Source organism: Ictidomys tridecemlineatus, chromosome 4 (assembly GCF_052094955.1).
Source record: "Ictidomys tridecemlineatus isolate mIctTri1 chromosome 4, mIctTri1.hap1, whole genome shotgun sequence".
Lineage (NCBI taxonomy): Eukaryota > Metazoa > Chordata > Mammalia > Rodentia > Sciuridae > Ictidomys > Ictidomys tridecemlineatus.
Genome location: NC_135480.1, coordinates 206,239,075 through 206,256,985, shown reverse-complemented (window position 1 = coordinate 206,256,985; position 17,911 = coordinate 206,239,075). Strand labels below are relative to the sequence as shown.

The window sequence follows — 17,911 nt, the reverse complement described above, 5'->3', positions numbered from 1 at the left end:
TTCTAACTGATGTCCCCTTCTTCCTGGCAACTAGAAGGAAGATGATTTGGGCCAGCTGCCCCCTTCTCCTTGAAAGCAGCAGCAGGCCCTGTTCTGGACATCGGTGGCACTGTCCCTGGCCTGGAAGCTATCGCCTGTGTTTGGACTTGAGGGGCAGGGTCTTGCAGTAGGGGTGGGTTTTAGTCTCTGGCCTGGAGAATCAGGGGCCTGATGTCAAGCAGGGAGGGCCTGAGATTTAGGAATTGGTGAATCTGCACAGGACAGAAAACCTCATTTCTGAAGTTTGCATCACATCAAGGTTTATTTATTTTTTCTCACACAATCTGAAGAATGGGGCAGCAGCACAGTTGATGTCTTCGGCTCTGCTAGGTCTTCAGAGGCAAGTTCTGGGCTCCACCATCCAGAGGGAGATGTGCTCATATCAAGGTTGCCGGAGGGCTCCTGCCTCAGCCCACCCCATCCCCAGTCTGAACAGAGCCAGGGAGGGAGAGAAGAGAGAGCCAGGGCCCAACATGGGTCCAACTGAGGCTTTGTGGGAGTGGGGAAGAGGGGAGAACTTTTAGGAACTTTCTGGAAGCACCATCCATCACTCCTGTTTATACTTTGTTGGCCAGAATTGGTTGCATGACCACTCTGGCCCACAAGTAGCCCCAGATATGTGTTTTATTTTTACCTGGGCACTTTGGTCCCTCTAAGTGGGGTTCTCTGAAGATGAGTTGAAGCCTGGAGACCTGCAGGGGAACTGACAGAAGGCACTTCCTTGGGGCTGGGAGCTGACAGGCAGCCTGGTGATGTGAATGCAGTGGAGAGAGGCCAGCAGAGGGCAGCATTGGGCCTCAAGTCATACTTAATACCCATCCTAGATGCTCTGCCTTTTCCAGGTGTAATCTCTTATTATTCCCAAGGCCAAGTTCTTTCGGCTCAGTCTTAGCTTCACTCCAGGAACCTGAGCAAAGGATCCAGGTCTGTTTCCCAGCCTGGAAAGAGCAGACGCAGCTAGCAGAAGCCAGAATACGGCGTGACCAGCAGGAATAGTGAGAGCAATTAGGAACCCAGATGGGGCCATGGTGCTACTCAGAAGTAAACAGGTGGTAGGAGAAGCCTTGAGAAGCGAGGGCAGGCAGTGGGGACGGTGACCCCCAAAGCTGGAGTGCTGAGTGGCTGCAGAGACCTTTGGGTCCTCAGATAGCAAAGTACCTGAGTTAAACCCTGAATTCTTGGCGGCTTCCTCTCAAGACTCACTTCCCTCTCCCCTCTGCCACCCTCCCTGGTCCTCTGAAGGTAAGGGGAAGAAGTGGATGGCTTGAGGTGTATCTCTGCAGGGCGCATCTCTGGTTTCTCTGACCAGCAAAAGGGCTCTGGCCCAGGCAGGCCATGGCCAAGGTAGCAGTGTGGTTTGTGTGGGGGTGGGGGGCTGTGACCTGATATTGGACCTGAGGCCGGGGGTCCAACAGGGCTGAGATGCCACGCCCAGGTTGGACAGCTGTAGAGACAGATTACAGATCAGAGCATTAGATTTGGCCTTTGAGAATTCACTGTGAGCCACTTCTTCTGGCTTCTGTAGCAAAATGCCAAGATGCTCTGGTTTGGCCGGGGTGGGGGTGTGTGTGGATGGGGGACAACCTCTCAGTCTGGGGAAGCTCCGAACATTAGTCTTTAGCAGCCTGGCCAGGGGAAATCGCCCTGCGTGGGGAGCCTGCCCAGAGGGCTGCCTGCTCAACCTCACGGGACCATTTGGGAAGTGGTGGCCCTGATAGGGAGATCATTTCTTAAAGGCTATTTTGTGGGTTCCTCCATAAGCCCCAAACTTACTGGGTATCCATCAACACAGAAAGAAAGGCCTGGGAGGCAGCAGTGAGCACTCTTTACTCTGTTCGGTTATACACCATCAGCCACCCTCGGTGACCAGCTTCCACCCAGTCCCTCCTTACAGGGGACAGTTAATACAAACAAAAATAGTTCTCTACAAAACCAAGTTTCCACCCCTCCCAACCCTTCTTTCTACCCCCAACCCCAGATGGTGAGTTCCTTGGTCACCAGGCCGCTGTGGGGCTCGGGGTCTGGTGGGTTGCAAAGGAAAATAAAGAATATAAAAGAGAATCAAGTCAGCGACTAGAGTGGTAGGCAACTGGAGTTCCGGGGCCGCTGGCTGGTGTAAGCCAGGGCGGGCGCAGGGGTGTCTGCAACAGTCCTGCGTGTATGTGAGGTCGGGGCGGGATCTGGGGGTGTTGGGGCGAGCAGCGTTTCTCCCGGCCCCCTGTCTCACGGACAGCAAAGGAAAAGAAAAGTGAAAAGAAAGAGAAATTAAGAAAAATAAAATAAAGAGGCGGCAGGTAATATAAAAGAAAAACTAAAACCCAAATCCGCAGGCTGCAGGGGCAGAACCCTACAGCGCCCCAGCTGCGAAGGGAGGGCAGTGCCGGGCGGCGCGGTGCCGCGAGGCGGAGCGGGAGGGCGGGAGGACTCTGCTGAGTAGCACCTGGGAGCAGCTCGGCCGCACCCTTGTTGCCGCCCGGCCTTGGACGCCTAGGATCCCCGGACGCGAAGCGCGGGGCATGGCGCAGAGCGCGCGGTCCACCCTCCCCGGCCGCGGGTCCCCGGGCAGAGCTCAGCAGCCCAGGCGGGCGGCCAGCCCCAGCAGCAGCAGGCAGCCGAGCAGGGTGGCGGGACGCGGGGCGGCCCCGGGTGCGCGGTCGCAGTCCAGGCCGCCGTCGTCGTCGGCGAGGTCGCAGCGCGGCTGCTCGCAGCGCACACCGGTGTAGCCGCGCGGGCAGGCGCAGCGCTGGTTCTGCAGGCAGGTGCCGCCGTTCTGGCAGAGCAGCTGGTCGTCGTCGCACACGTTGGCTGCGGGGCGGAGGGGGCAGTTGACGCGGCTGGTGGCTGGTCCACCCCCCATGTTGGAGCTTCTGTGACGGGCATAGGGGAACCCTTGGGGCACGGCCTGGACCAGGGCATGTGAGGCTCAGGGCGTACTTGGTGCAAAACGCCCCTGCTTGGTTGGTAACGACGCCCGGCAAGACCTGGCCCCGTCTGCCTCTGGCTACCGCTCCCCCTGCTCCGCTCCGGCTCGGGCCTCAGCGCAGTTCTTCAGGCGCACCTGCTGCCTCGCCTCCAGAGCCTTGCCACGATCTTCCACCCTCTGCTAAGGCCGACTCACCCCTGGGCTCCCCACCCCAGCTCGGTCTCCCTAGAGATTTCCACCGGGGGAAGGACCCTGCCCACTAACACATTAGGCCCCGCCCACGGGGGGGTCCCTCCCATCCCGCCCCGCCCACCGGGGCGGGCGCGCACTCCGCACTCACGGTAGCAGCCCTGGCGCCAGTAGTGCGTGGGGAGGCAGTCATCGCACTTGGGCCCCACCGCACCCTCGCGGCACTCGCAGAAGCCCGTCTCGTTGCACCGGTCGTGCACGGAGCCGATCTGATTGCAGTTACATTCTGGGCGGACATGTACATGGGCGCGCCGTCAGGGCGACCTGTGGCTGCCATCCGCGGGGACCAGGGACTGCATCCCACTAGGCTTCGCACCTCTCCCAGCCCGGTCTCCCTGTCTGCTGGAGCCCGCGTCTGGACAGCAGGTGGCGACTGCCTGGAAAGTCTAGATCTCATGGGAAGACTCCATCTTCCTCTCCTGGCCCTGGCGCTGTGTGGCTGGGGCTAGTCCCTTCCCCTCTCTGGACAACTGGAGGGGTACTCATTCTTTTCAGCCCTGAAGAGCTATGAGTCTGACAGGTGGCAGGCCACCAAGCATCTGTCTAGGAGGCTGTGGAGTGTGGGTATGAGGGATGACCCCTCCACAGGGCTGCCCTCCTTCTGCCCAGCAGGATGGTGGAGGGGTGGAATCCCTCCATCTCCCAGTCGTGGAAGCCCAGGGCTCTTACCCAGATTGGAGATAGAGACAGGGAGAGAAGGGGCACCTGTAATCTGACAGGCCCGATGTAGCACTGGCAGCAGGATTCTGTTTCCATCACTCAGAGGAGATGGAATTATCTAAGGCTGCTGCCTTGGTTCAGGCCACAGCTCCAGCCTCACAGCAGCCCCTCCTCTGCACAGCCAGGGCAGCCTGTGGGGGTGCGCAGTGGGCCCCCTGGCTGGCTGCAGTGGGGACAGCCTCTGAAGCTGAGACCTGGTCTCTGCTGCACACAGGTGGGGGGCAGCCCGGGCTCCCCTCCCTGGGCTTACAGGGTGTGTTGGTTGGGTGTTACGGGTTTGGCTCTCTGGGATGGTCTGTCCCCTGTGTGGGCCCAAGGCCTCCGTGCATTTTCTTTTCCTCTACCCCAAACCCGTGTTGGAGTAGAGTGTTGAGAAAGCCAAGCAGGGCCCACAGGGCAACTGGTGTGAGCTGGGCCTCTGCTTATGAAGCACTTGAAGGAGACGCTTCAGCAATAGAAGAGGTTGAAAGCCTTGAACCTGATCACCTCCCCATCTTACAGTGTGGAGTCAGAGAGGGCAAAGGACTGGCCCAAAAGCACACAGCAAGGCCGGCTCTAGAACCCAGCCTTTGCCTCTAACTAGAGGCTCTACATCTCCAGGACCTGAGGGAAGAAGCTACGGTGGTCGCTAGCAGAGCAGCTCTGCAGGCATCTGTCCCTAGAGGCACCTACTGGAGGGGGCCCTGGGTCGGGATTTCTGCACCACCCAGGTGGTTCCACCCGGGGCCTCTGCCCAGCCCTGCCCTGGCTGCCTGCGGCCTGCACCTTACCGATGCAGACGTTCTCGTCGTCCAGCTCAGCTGAGCCGTTGCGGTAGTAGCCCAGGCGGCAGTGCTGGCAGTGCTGGCCCCTGGTATTGTGCTTGCAGCTGACACAGGTCACCACGTTCAGGAAGTCGATGTAGCTGCAGCGGTTGGAATGGCCGTAGCACTCACAGTCTGGGCCGGCCAAGCGGGAGAGACACCCACGGTCAGTGAGCATCTGAGGAAACTGAGGCATGGGGGAGGAAGGACCCACCCCAGGACATGAGGGGAGGGAGGGAGACATCTTTGGAAGAGGACCCAGAAAGTGCCCCAGGCCTCAGACACTTGTGTGGCATTTGGAAAGAGCCAGGCCTTCTAGCTCAAAGCCAGCAGGACCCATGCAGGCCTGTGGTCAGGGACCAGGAAGGGCATGGGCAGCACCTGCTAACACCCGGCCAGCTGCCAGGGCAAAGTGCTCTCGAAGGGTGCCCGTGCACCAGGGTGACTAGAAACTGATTCATGCATGGAGGACAGGGTGGTGCTGCCAGGCTGTGAGCTCAGGGAAGGCAGTGCCCGAGTTCCTGGCGGGCCATCACATGGCCAGGGTTCTGCGGATGGCTGAATGCATGCACAGATGCCGGACGAGAGGGAATGGGCCAGGAGCTTCTTTCCCGTGCTGCTTTGGAAGAGGGTTGGGAGAAAACCACCTGTCCCTGTCCCTACAGGACACTTTGTGATTAGTCTGAGCTTTTCATGGGTTTGATTGGCATCACAGTGCAGGTTTTGCAGGGCCCTAGGCATCTCCCTGATCCCTCCTGGTCCCAGAGGGCTTCTGATGCTCGCTAATCCTGGAGAAGAGCCACTCCAGTGCCATCATGGGGCCGTCGCCAGCCCCTTCATGTGGTTCTTAGGCTGACTCCTGCCCAGTGGCTTTGCCAAAATCGTGGCCACCTGGGGCAAGGCTCCCAGGTGGACTCCACAGGTGTGGGAGACGCTGGAGAAGCAGCCTATGAGAGATGGGGGCCTCCCCACCCATGGGCCTCCTGGACCACCCCTTCACCTCATCACTTCAGAAGGAGGAAGGGCATCTTCTAAGTGTCCTGAAGAGCAGCGTCAGTGACCAGAGTGGCCCAGATTCTTCTTCAACCAAGCGAGCCCCTGGGCCACACCTCCCAAGGGAGTCAGGACAGGCTATTTCTGGCAGCAACTCTGCTGCCGTGGGCCTGCCCACTGTGCCCAGTTTGGCTTCTGACTCATACTTGTCTCCAGCTCCCGTGGGGCTGGAGGGCCGGAGGGAAGAGAGGCGTAGTTTAACCTTGACCCAGCTACTCCAGGAGGGTTTTCTGAGCAGGACACCAGCGGTCCTGTCCTGCACCCTTTTTTTCCAGTGGAGGTGGGGAAGAGATGTGGGGGGAGGGCTGGTCCAGCCCCAGGCCTTCTCTTACCTTGGAATTCTTCAATAGGCATCACTTGAGGAGATTTGGGCTTGAGCTGGAATAGTTTGGAGCTCTTAGCAGGGGTGGGGACAGCGGCGGAAGTGCCCGCAGCTTGGAGAGATGAGAAACAAGCTCTTTCACCTGCCACTGTCCAGCTGCCCCGGGGTGGGCAGCCCAAGCCCAGTGAGAAGAAGGACAAAGTCTCCTGAGAGGCCCTGGGCCAGCTCTGGGCCAGTCTTGTCACCTGCTCACTTGGAGGTAGGGGAGGCCACCCGGGTGTCAGAACACATGCCCTCAGGGGGGAGTCAGGCCCCGCTCAGAGGCTGGGAGTGGAAGCACCTTGCTGCAGGTGAGCCCCCAGGGCCAGCCGGATTCCGTCTCTGAGACCATCTACTACCCATCTGTCTCCGGCATCCCCCAGAGTGCCGGGCGAGACACTCCCTGTTGGAGGGTTTCTGACAGGATGAGAATCTCTCTCAGACTCCTGGCACGCCGCCCTCCGCCTCAGCCCCCGAACTTTGTGGGCCTCTGACCCACCATCTGAACCCAGCACTGGCGACCTGGGCAGCTCCTGTCCTTTCTGAAGAGCCTCTCTGCACCACTAAGGTGTCTGCTCCTGTCCCTGGATTCCCACTTCCAAGCGTTGCCAGCCAAGAATGCGGACGGACGTACCTGTCTCCACCGTCTGGGATCCCAGGGAGGCCCCAGCCCCTGTGGGGGGTGAGCATGCCACTGTCCCCTCTGGGAGTCTGTGGAGACTTACTGGGTCCAAGGAAGGGAAATGATGGCTTCAGCTGGCTCTACCTGCTCTGTCACCGCGGGGAGGCCTCCAGGTTGCTAGGAGCTGACTTTCATAACTGTGGGCCCAGCTGGGGAGCCCCTTGCCAGCAGGGGGCACTCAAAGCCCTGCTCGCCGCTCAGAGATGGCACAGGGCTGGGAACAGGTAGGGGCCAGCTCCCCTTGTGGAGCTAGATGGGCCTGTTTCCTGCACATGTCACCCCCTGACTCCCCAAGAGGCCTGTGTCCCCCACTCCAGTGCAGAGAGACTCTTGGCTTGTCCTCACGGCCTTCTGCTATCCCTCCCGGCCTAGTCTGACCAGCAAGCTGACCAGCTTCCTGCCGCTGCCTGGCTGAGCCACCGCCCAGCTGCCCTCCCAGGTGCGCGCTCCCTTCTCCCTCACCCACTCGCAAGCGCCCTGCAGGTCTACCTGTCCCCTCTCTGGGCTCCGTCAATGCCTGTGATGAGGGTCCTGTGAACCGGGCGGCCAGTGAGAGGATTCCTGTAATGAGGGCAGTGTGGCCACCTGACTCTGACCCCCTGGGGGACTGTGGTGTCACGCCCTCCACGCAGCTGAGGCTGGCTGCAGAGCTCGGGCCTCCCCTCGCTGCTCTGGCCTGAGCTCCCAGATGCTGGTCTCTCTACACCCCTCCCTCAGTTCCTGGGATCTCTGTCCCACCCCGGTCCCCAACATGTACACCTACTACCTCTACGAGGGACAGAGGGGCCCAAGGAGCTAAGGAGGGGCTTCTGGGGTCCTAAGGCCTGTCGCAGGCCCTGCCCCCCATACCTTCTTCACTGGAGGAAACCTGGGGCTGGGGGGAGCTCTCCCCAAGAGGGGCAGCTGTTGATGGCCTGGTCCACTCTTGCAGGGAAGAAGAGAAGAAGTCGAGTTATGCGAGGAGGTGACACCACCACACTCCCACAAGCCCCTCATAAGAAGCAGCACTATGGAGGAAAGGCTCTGTCTACACTGCCAGAAGACCTGGGTCCAAATCCACTACAGAGGCAGCATCTACACTACTGCAGCCCTGGGAGGTGCACGCCCATGCACACACACATGCACAGTCATGTGCACACAGACATGCACACACACCACACACGCACACGCACACACTGCTAGGCACTGGGGGTCCCCATGCCTGAGAATCTGTGAGCCCTGGGCAGTCCTTCCTTCTGTGGAAAACTTGAACCTGGGGACTCTTCAACCCTCCCTGTGTGGTTCCCATTCTCACCAAAGGGCAGTGTCGGACCAGGTCCTGTGCCTGGCCCAGATTCTGCCGAGTTTCTGGCTAATGGCTGCAAAGGAGGATGCGTGTCCCGGCAGGGTACCCCATGTGTCCAGAGGCCCCCAGACACCTCTTTTCCAACCCCCAGCCAGGGACCCACCTCCTGGGTCACAGCCCTTCCACCTCCCTCATTTTCTCTGGGGACCCGACATGGGTCGCCTGCCACACACCACAGTGCTCGTCCCTAAGACCAACTAGGCACAGCGGGCAGCGTGGGTGGGCTGGGGACGAGCTGCTCTGAGGCTTCCCGCTTCCTGAAGGGAGCACCCACCATGAGGACGGAGGAGGAGAGACAGAGAATCTGCAGCTGACGTGGGCAGGACCCTTCCCAGCTGCAGCGAGGGCCTTGGGCGTCAAGTGGACATTAGTGTGGCCTTCAGAGAGGAAACCGTGCCAGGGAACTCAAACTGGCAAGGGCTTAATTAGAGCCGCAGTGACGGCAGCCCTCAGGCACCCTAACCCTAACCCCCCCAGGGCCCAGTGGGGAGGGACTAGCAGCCTGTCAGCTGTGGGAGAAACCTCGGGGCCAGGGAGTCTGACCAGAGGCTGAAGAGCCTGTTGGAAGGGCTGGAGAAGCCTGGGGCTAGCTGGGGGCCAGGGTCTGAGGAGGGGAAGCCTCCCGCCGGGCTGTCCAGGACATGCTCAGGAGTGTGAGAAGAACGTTCCCGAGACGTTCCCGAGGCCTACCCAGAGCTAGGGAGCCGGGAAGCCAGGCCACAGAGGTGGTGCCACCTCACGGCGCCCAGGCCCGGGCCTGGGTGGCAGAGGGGGCAGGTGGCAGCTGAAGTCGGTGAGCCCTGAGCTCCCGTCCAGCATCTTCATAATCCTGAGGCCTTGGGCAGCTGCTCTTCCTTCCCTTCCTTTTCTTTTTTTAGAACAGCTTTACTGAGGTCTAGTTCACCACCATAAACCCCGCTGCTGCTTCCTAAGCCTCAATCCCACTCCCAGCGGGACTATGAAAATGACAGCCTCCGTCACTTCCCGCAGAGCAAGGGGCACAGCACGGCAGAGCACAGCCCTGGGCTGGGTGAAGCCCACTCTCACCAGCTGGAACATCACCCTACCCACGGGCCTTCAGGCGCCCTGGGGGGTCCAGGTTAAGACTCTAGGGGAGGTGAGGACCCTAGACACCGAGGGCTCAGACCACTGGCTGTCACCCTGAGCCACCGCTTCCCTTAATACTCGCTGCCTGGCACAGGGCGCAGGAGCAGGGCCCACAGCATGCCCACCCAGATGTCTGTTCTGGAGTCTGGAGGGAGGGTGTGTCTCCTGCTCACAGCCAGGGTCCTAGGGACCCTCATCATGCAAACCTTTGGGGTCACCACTCTGACCCCTGTCTCCGTTCATGTTCAACCTCAGGGTCTGCCCTGCACCCCTCACGCCAAATCAGAAGCAGCTTTGGAAGAGGATTCAAGGTCGCTCAGAGTGCCCATGTGGTGGGGAGGGTGTGCCTGGCCCCCCGTGGGAACGGGGCAGACCCCTCCCTTCCTGGCCATTTTGCTCCTATCTGCCCTTCACTGTAGCACAAGGGAGTCAGGAGGCTGGGTCACTTACATAGGAAGCCCCGACTTCCTCGCCCCAGCCTCTGCCCAGGAGGCTCCTCTGAAATACTATTGTCCCCATCTAAGTTTGAATGTCAGGGTGTCCTTTCTACCACTGGCCCCCCTGGCCCCCTGGCCACACTGGAATCAGGACCCTTCAGGAGTGCCTTAGAGCAGGGGAAGAGGACTTTGGGAGCCTAAAGTGGTGCCTGGGTCCCTGGCTGGGGCTGGATGACAGGCTGGCTCAGCGGCCTGGAGGTCCCCTAGGCCACACTCTCGCACACCAGGGCACTAGTGCTTCCTACTCTAAGAGGCGAGCCCTGCCCGGGGCCAGGAGCAGCAGCAGCGGGTAGGGCACACTGGGATCACAGGCACCCACCTGTGGGCAGTGGGGTACTGGGGACTCTGGGGGCCTGGGCGGTAGATGTGGAGGGGGTGGAAGCGATGGGCTCCCCGCTTATGGCCACGGTGGCCACGGGGGGCTGGGGAGCAGGGTCTTTCCGGGACCTGCCGGCGCCTGGTGAGAGATGGGAAAGCAAGAAGAGGTGAGGGTCGGGGGAGCCGGGCACCACCAAGAAGACACTGGTGCCGATGCCGGCTGTGCAGACCCGCATTCCCTGCGGGGCCAGCCTCCTTCTGGGGCCCTCTCTGCCCACTGGCGTCCCCGTGGGGGGCAGCCAGGTTGGGGAGGGCAGCTGGATGGGGTATGGCCCACAGAGCTGTGGTAGAGGGTGTCAAATGTCTTAGAAGCACTCCGAGATTTGGGGTTTGCCACCAGCCGCCTGTTTGACAGCGGCAAGTCCATTCCTGCTGGCTGGCAGAGCAGATGGCAAGCCCTGTGCCCCCCCCCCGGGGGGGGGCTGCCAGGAGGGCGTAAGTGAGCTAGTACCGAGTCCTGGTAGCCGGGTGCCTGGAGCCCTGGGGCCTGGCGACCTGTCTAGATGGTACTAACGGCCAGCACCCTCAGCCTCCTCATGACTCCCAGGACTCCTTTTCTGCAGGTGACCCACCAGTCTGACCTGCCCGGGGAGTTGAGCTGAGCTGGAAGGTGGGGGCAGGTTCTGTCACTGGCAGGAGAAGAAGGCCCCCCTTTCCTTGTCCTTGTCTCTCCTAGTCAGGAGAGACTCCTTCCAGATTTGGGGAGAGAGAAGAAGCCAAGGAATGAGTAGCGAGGGGAGCAGGGAGTGGGCCCAGGAGTCTAGGGGACCTATGCAAAGGCCCTGAGGCTTCCAAAGCAGCACTAATGAAGCTCCTGGGAGAGACGAAGTTGCCGGGCTGCAGGCGACAGAGAGAGGCGAGGGAGAGAGGCGAGGAAGCAAATGAGGGTGATGAGCAGAGGGAGCGCGAAGCCAGAGGGACGTCCAGCCCCTCCCTTCTCTGATGCTCTTTCGGGACAAACAAGGAGGCTTATGTAGTCTACTTACTGCCAAAGGCGGAGCCCGCAGCGGCACCTGCGGGGAGACAAAGGGTCACAGAGCTGGCTGTGGGGGCAGAAGGGGACAGCTGTCTCCTCCCTGCAGAGGAGTGAGTGGCAGGGCAGGGTGAGCCCAGGGAGGTGTCCCTCCCTCCGAGGTCCCAAGCTCTGCCCCGCTGCACCTGCGGTAGGAGGAGCGGCCTCTGGGCCTGGGGACCTCGGCGGAGGACGAGCCCGTTTATTCCCACTGCCACCAGAGAGGAGGGGCCCACTTTGCAGATGGAGAAACCAAGTCTGGGAACTGCGAGCCCCCACGTGCCCGTGAGTGCCAGGCACCCCCTTTGTATTTGATTTCAGATTTGGGGCCCCACAGTGTAGACAGGGACACGGAGGTGGCCCAACAGCCCGCTGGGATTGCCTGGCTGCCCCGTGTTAAGGGGCCTCCGCCGGGCAGCGTGAGCACCCCTGGAAGGGCAGCCCCACATGGGGTCTTGATGTCCTGCCCTGCAGGGGAGGAGGCCGCGGGGTGTGGCCGGGAGCACCCTGAACCCAGCTTCCTGTGCCTCAGGAGGGAAGGAGGCCTCCCCCAGAGCTGGGGACAGAGGCACAGCCACAAACAGCAGGCAGGTGTTCCTGAGAAAGGCGTGTGGTGGCCCGAGGGCACATGGCTGTGGCCCCCACAGTCCGGGGAGGTGGAGGATGAGCACCCACACCCGACTCCCTTTACCACCCAAGTGGGGGGGTGGGGGGCCAGGCAGAGCTAACTGCAGGGAACTCAGGGGGCAAGGTGGCCCCCACTGGGGCCTAGAGGGTGAGGGAGCAGTGGACAGGGCAGAGGAGGCTCCAGGCTGCAGGACACAGTCACAAGAGACGTCCGAAAAGGGATGTGGGGAGTTGGGGCTCAGAGGTGGGGGATGGTGGGGTTCTCCCAGCAGGTCCGATGAGTAGGGGTGCGTTCGGAGGGCTCCCAGGGCTGTGGCCCCCAGGAAGGACGGCCTGAGGGGAAGTGGGGGGTGGGGGCCATGGGGTTCCTCAGCAGGGCTGAGGCAGGTTGGGGGCACAGGCTCTGGGAAGGGAGGGAGCCTGGGCAGGTGTGGGCGGGGGCTCCAATCAGGTGACCCCCGCCCCGGCAGCTCCCCTGGGGACGATGCTACCTGCTGGGATGGGGTCATGGAGAGGGGAGGAAGGGCTGACCTGGGGCTGCATCTCCTCCTCTGTCCTCTCCCTGTTGCCCCAGAGGCAGGGGACCCAGTGACAGAGCACCCCTCCTCCCAGGGGTCCAGGAGGACCCCTCCTTCCTGGTGACACCTGGGGAGGCAGTGGCGGGGCTGGCTCCAGGGCTGGCTCCCCAAAATGGGAGCTGTCCCATCCACCCGCTGTGGAGAGGAAGCAGGCCAAGGCCAGGGCTGAGGTCTGTCTGTCCAGGCTGGTCAGACAGGCGAGGACTCCCGCCTGGGGTGAGGGTGGGGCCTGTGGAGACCTGGCGGTGGACGCGGGCAGACGGGAGGCCCTGCAGAATCCTTCCTGGAACGGGGGAGGGGAGCTGGGAGTGTGCGCAGGGGAGGGAGGCGGGCGGGCGGGAGAGGCCTTGGGACAGAGCGGAGGCAGGACTGCCAGGGGAGAGGGTGACACATTGAAAGAAAAGGTTCAGGACAAAAGAGATGGGGAGGGGACCTGGGAGGAGGGACCAGGCAGGGGGTGGGCCGCACCAGAGCAGTCAGTGCCTTTGAAGACCCTCCAGTGCCATGAGGTTCTGGAGCGTCGCCCGTTCAAAGTCCTGTCACGCCGGCCCAGGCCCCTTGTGTGAAATGCCTGTCACGGCCTTGCCTAGCTTCAGCTTTGATCAGCCTAAAGCTACATAAATCTTTCCCAGTCAGGGCGGGTCCCAGCAGGGCGGGGCGGTCCTGGGGCAGGAGGCTGCTGCCCGCCCTTGGCGTGGTCCAGGGGATCTGGACCCACCCTGGCTGTGACTCCTGCTGTTGTGCCGGGAGGCCCCAGGTGGCTGGGTGGTGGAAGTGGCAGTTCCTCAGTGTGCTCAGTGTTGGGGGGAGGCCGGGGGCATGCAGCGGCCCGCTGTAGCCTCCGATGGGGACAAAGGACAAAGCCCTGACAGGTGTTGGACATGGGAAGAACCAGAGGCGCTCCAGGGTCAGAGGGTGCTCCCCCTGAGCCAGCCAGGCCCTTCTCCACTCGCAGCCAGCAGCTCCCTGGGGTCCCTGATTTCCTGGAGGCACCTGTGGCCTACACTGGGGGCATGTGGTGAGGGGAGACCCCTGAAGGGGTCTGCAATGCTGACCCTTGTGGGCAGACCCCTGCAAGGCCTTCCTGGCACTGGGGAGTAGGGGAGGGTAGGACCGGGCAGGCCCTGGGGCTCACCAAGGGCCTCAGGGGCTGGGCTGAAAACGCCCAGGGAGGGGCCCCTGCAGCATGTGACACCATGAGACATGCATCCCGTGACATTCCGCATGAGTCCTGCTTGCCTGGAGGGGGGTCTCCACCCCCTGCTTCCAGGGGCCTCCTGCCTGCTTCTCAGTCAAGGGGGGAAGGGCAGCAGGAAGGGGGCTGGCCAGCTCATCCCGGGTTTCCCCGGGGCAGTGGGCCCGCGTGCCAGAGGGTCTTGTCACAGGCTCCCAACAAAATGTGTGTGTGTGTGTGTGTGTGTGTGCGCACACCCAGGCTTGCGTACATCTGTTGGTGTGTGTGTGTGCTTGTAAGCCCAAGGGCACATGTGTGTCCACATGTGTACCAGGTGCACATCTGTGGGCTGCAGCCAGGCTGGCGGGGGCCGGGGCGTACGTACAGGCGTTGGGAGAGCCGTGGGGCAGCGGCAGGTAGGAGCCGGCGCGCCAGGCCCGCGTGCGGAAGTTCTTCTTGCACCTGCCGCAGTCGGGGCCCGTGGTGTTGTGCTCACACTCGCACTGCAGGCTGCCCTCCCGCACCGAGCACAGGTTGGCGTGCAGGTTGCACTTGCACCTGGGGAGACCCAGAGAGGGCAGAGAGGTCAGCAAGCGGAGGGCAGGCGGAGGACCTGGCCCCCAGGAGCAGTCTGGGTGGTGCCGGGCTGGCCTAGAAGGCACCCTGCAAGGCCACCAGCCCAGCCTGCACCCAACTCCTCCTCTGGGACAGAAACTCCCAACTCCCCGTCCTGGGGAGGGTCTGCGGCACTTTGAGACCTCTCCCTGCTGGAACCTGGACCTGCAGTCGGTCCTTTCTCCCAGCGTGTGGTTTCCAGGGTCTGATGCCGCTGATGGGACGGGCTGATCCCTGGTCCCAGACGCTGTATTTTTAGGAACTCAGCTCACCTGCGCTCTTGACTGAAGGCTGACAGGTAGCAAGCGCTGCTCCCGGCCCTCCTTACTCAGACAGGGACTCCACCAAGGTGGCTCCTGTGCTACCCAGCGGTGGCCCACACCTACTTCCTGGAGGGCAGCAGAGAACCCCAGCTCCCGAACCCGCTGGATCATCCACACATGTATTATTCATTCATTCATTCAAATATTTATAGGCAACTCATTATTCTGAAAACTGGTAAATAAAGGGAAGAACCCAGCATTGATCCTGCCTGTCCTACACAGACTGTACCTCAGGGCCACCGAACGTGGAGGGAAGTTTCTTTTTATAGAAGCATTTCATGTTAGGATCGGCAGCCCCAATGAATAAAGGGCTCCGGGCGTTGAGAAGTGACACCTGAACATCACAGACAGAGACGACCCGAGAGAGTTTCTGTAGGAGAAACGCCCCTGCCCAGAGCCACTGACGAGACTGACTGGACTTGAATGGGACCAGACAGTTCAGAGGATGGAGCCACTTCCACACAAACCAGGGACACAGCCGCACGATCCAGGCTGCAGGAAGGGCCAGAAGGGAGGATGGATGGCAGAGAGGGGACCCTGATCTACAGGCCCTCAGCGGCCATCACCCCGGGCAGTGTGAGCCTCCTGGATTTGGTTCCCACGCTCTGTACCCTCCACCGTACACGGGATACGTGGAACTTTGGACGCTGACTGTATTTTAACGTTCAACGGGTGTGACGATGATGATATGGTCATGTGCCACAGACAGAGTCCTTGTCTGTTACAGAGGTACCACAGATAATGGCAGGTGAAATTAGCTGACGACTGGGATTTGCTTCCAAATACAAAAAAGGGAAACATGGACTGAGATATTAAGGAAGCAAGAAGGGCTGCCAGTGGACAGCCAAAGTGACAGGCGCGTCATGGTGGATCCCCTCTTCTTTCATATGTGTGTTGGAGAGTCTCCACAGTACAAAGTTAGAGAGAAAGAGCTTTATATTCTGATATGGGAAGGTTTCCAAGATATACTGTCAATTTTTGGAAGAAGCAAATTGAAGACTGATGTGTTTAGTAGAATCCCATTTTTATTAAAATATGCAAGGAGAAATATTCACAGGGTTCCTGTTAAGAGGCAAGCTCTAGCTTGGCACAGTGGCCATGCCTGTAATCCCAGTGGCTCTGGAGGCTGAGGCGGGAGGATCACAGGTTCAAAGCCAGCCTCAGCAAATTAATGAGGCCCTGAGCAGCTTAGTGAAAACCTATCTCAAAAAATAAAAAGAGCTGGGATGTGGCTCAGTGGTTAGACGCCCCTGGGTTCAATCCCTGGTACCAAGGAAAAACAAGAAACAGGCTCTGATCCGAGAGCAGGCGTCTGCTAGTCCACAGAGCAGAGAGGCCGCTCTGGCAGAGCCTCAGGTCCAGCTGAAAGACGATGTTAAATATCAGTAATGGGCGTAGAGGCCAGGAAGAAGGACAAGGCGGCCACCCTGGTGACACTGGACAGTAGGTCCAGAACCCTGGCCTTGTGGAAACTGGAGGGAGCCTAGGGCGTCTACAGACTTGTTACTAAGTTACTAACCACTGACCTTCATAACCATAACAGATCGCTAACAGGGAAACTTCAGGGGAGACGGACTCACGGCAACTTCTGTCCAACTTTGCAGGTCTCTGCAAATCTGAAACTGCTCTAAAGGAGTCTCCTAATTATCGTAATCCACTGTCCTTTTCAACCGTGTCAGTGCCCAAGTGCTACATAAAGGGGGAGCAGGAGCTCCTGATGCCATCTGAGGGTTTCTAGAAGACAGCATCGGGCAGCATAGCAATCCTGCTTCCAAGGAAATAAGAAAGTAGTTTATTCTACTCTAAATATTTCTCCTTGCAAATTTTGATAAAAATAGGATTCTCCTAAACCCCTCAGTCTGCGATTTGCTTTCCCCAAATATTGACAATCCATCTCAGAAATCCTCCCATATCAGAATACCAGGGAAACATCAAATAGGAGTGACCAGCTCTGGGAGCATGGATCCACATCTTCCCGAAGGAGAGCTACGAAGAGGAAGAAGTAGCCGCCACTCCTGGGGACAGAGACAGAGGCTGTGCACATCAGCTCCTTCAGGGAGGCCCTTGGTGGGGGCATCCAAGGCAGGGAAAGGTGCGGAGGGTTTCTGCCCGTGGACTGTGGGACATCTTCCTGCGTCTCAGCCCCCATCGGGGCCTGCTCCTTGACAAGTGGAGGACCCTTACCCAGCACACACCCCAGGAAGGCTGCCCACTGTGAGGAAAAGCCACTGGTTTCCCAAGGCAGAGGTGGCGCCTGCTCAGCCGCCTTCTGAAAGGTCAGCCGCTGGCACTTGGTTGGCGAGGTCTCTTGTGATCTGGTTTCTTCTGAAACATCACAGCAGTTTTAAACAAGAACCTGCAAAGGGATCAAGTGCCGACAGCCAGAAAGGGAGAACCTTCTAGAAAGAACAAGAGCATGACGGAAGCCCCCTGGGGCTGAGAGGAGCTCAGAGGGAGGAAGCAACCTCTCCAGGGCACGGGGTGGGACAGCCAGGGGTGGGCGGAGTGTCCTGCTGGGGGGCGCTCCATCTGCACCGCTGCTTGGCTTGGGAGCAGAGGGAGAGCTGTGGGAGGAGGCGGGGACCAGGGATGGGCACCTTGGGCCCTGTCCCCCTCATGCCAAGATTGTGTTCTGAGGGCTGGGACGTGGCTCAGGGGTGGAGCCTGACCAGCGGGGTGGGGTCTGGGCTCCACCCCAGTTCTGCAGAAAGAAAAGAACACCGTTTCCTGGCTGTCTGGCCGGTGCCCTCCCCTGCTGCTTCCCCCACGGGCTCTCCCAGGGCGGGGCACTGCCTGGGTTCCCCCACGTCACTGAGCCGTCCAGGAAGTTGAGGGCAGAAGGTCCCCGGCCTAGGCTGACTCCACACGGGGTCTCCGGGCCTCGCTGTGGGATGGGAGCCCGCGCCGCGTGGTTTCTGCTTTCAGCACCCCTTCCATGAGTTCCACGGGGCAGCACTTATTCCAGAAGAGCCTGGCGCTAGAGGCCACTGTCAGGTGCACCTCCCCCGAAGGACGTGTCCAACTTGCAGTGGGTTGGTGGGGAGGAAACGGCCGTCCCTCGGGAATTCTCTGCGTGGCCAGATGGCAGGAGACTCTCAGGTTAGGCACCATCACGTTGTCAAATTCTACTTCAAGCCACGGGCAACGTTCCTAACATGAACGGTGCCCAAATGCTCACTGTGTGCCAAGTGGGTCTCACTGCAACCTCTTGTCACCTTCATGTTACCTGTGAGGACACCAAAGCTTGGAGAGGTGAAGCCCCTTGTCCGGAGTGATGGGGCTGCCCTCAAATGTCACTGGGGGTAGAACCCGGAGGAATCTGCCTCCAGAGGCCAAGCCACCAGCATGGGATAGAATAGGGGTTGCCAGACAGTGGGAACCAGGGTCGGTGTTGTAGCTGGGGCTGGAGGTGATCTGGTTCTCTT

General features: G+C 60.4%; 1 protein-coding gene across 16 annotated transcripts in view; it reads right to left on the bottom strand.

Annotated features, from left to right (window-relative positions):
- Window positions 1-1,847: 1,847 nt before the first annotated feature.
- The window catches only part of Ntng2 (netrin G2), a 59,780-nt gene continuing 43,716 nt past the window's right edge, over window positions 1,848-17,911 (bottom strand). For 6 of the 16 annotated variants that reach the window (XM_078048493.1, XM_078048494.1, XM_078048497.1 and 3 more), the window contains 9 exons: window positions 13,934-14,106; window positions 11,144-11,170; window positions 10,099-10,236; window positions 7,680-7,754; window positions 7,320-7,391; window positions 6,120-6,221; window positions 4,702-4,869; window positions 3,303-3,437; window positions 1,848-2,906 (listed from right to left, as the gene is read on the bottom strand). In XM_078048493.1, coding sequence (XP_077904619.1) covers window positions 2,527-2,906; window positions 3,303-3,437; window positions 4,702-4,869; window positions 6,120-6,221; window positions 7,320-7,391; window positions 7,680-7,754; window positions 10,099-10,236; window positions 11,144-11,170; window positions 13,934-14,106 — 1,270 coding nt within the window. In that variant the 3' untranslated portion in view covers window positions 1,848-2,526. The remainder of the gene's footprint in view (window positions 2,907-3,302; window positions 3,438-4,701; window positions 4,870-6,119; window positions 6,222-7,319; window positions 7,392-7,679; window positions 7,755-10,098; window positions 10,237-11,143; window positions 11,171-13,933; window positions 14,107-17,911) is intronic. The other 10 variants (XM_078048501.1, XM_078048500.1, XM_078048498.1 and 7 more) reach the window with 10 other exon arrangements.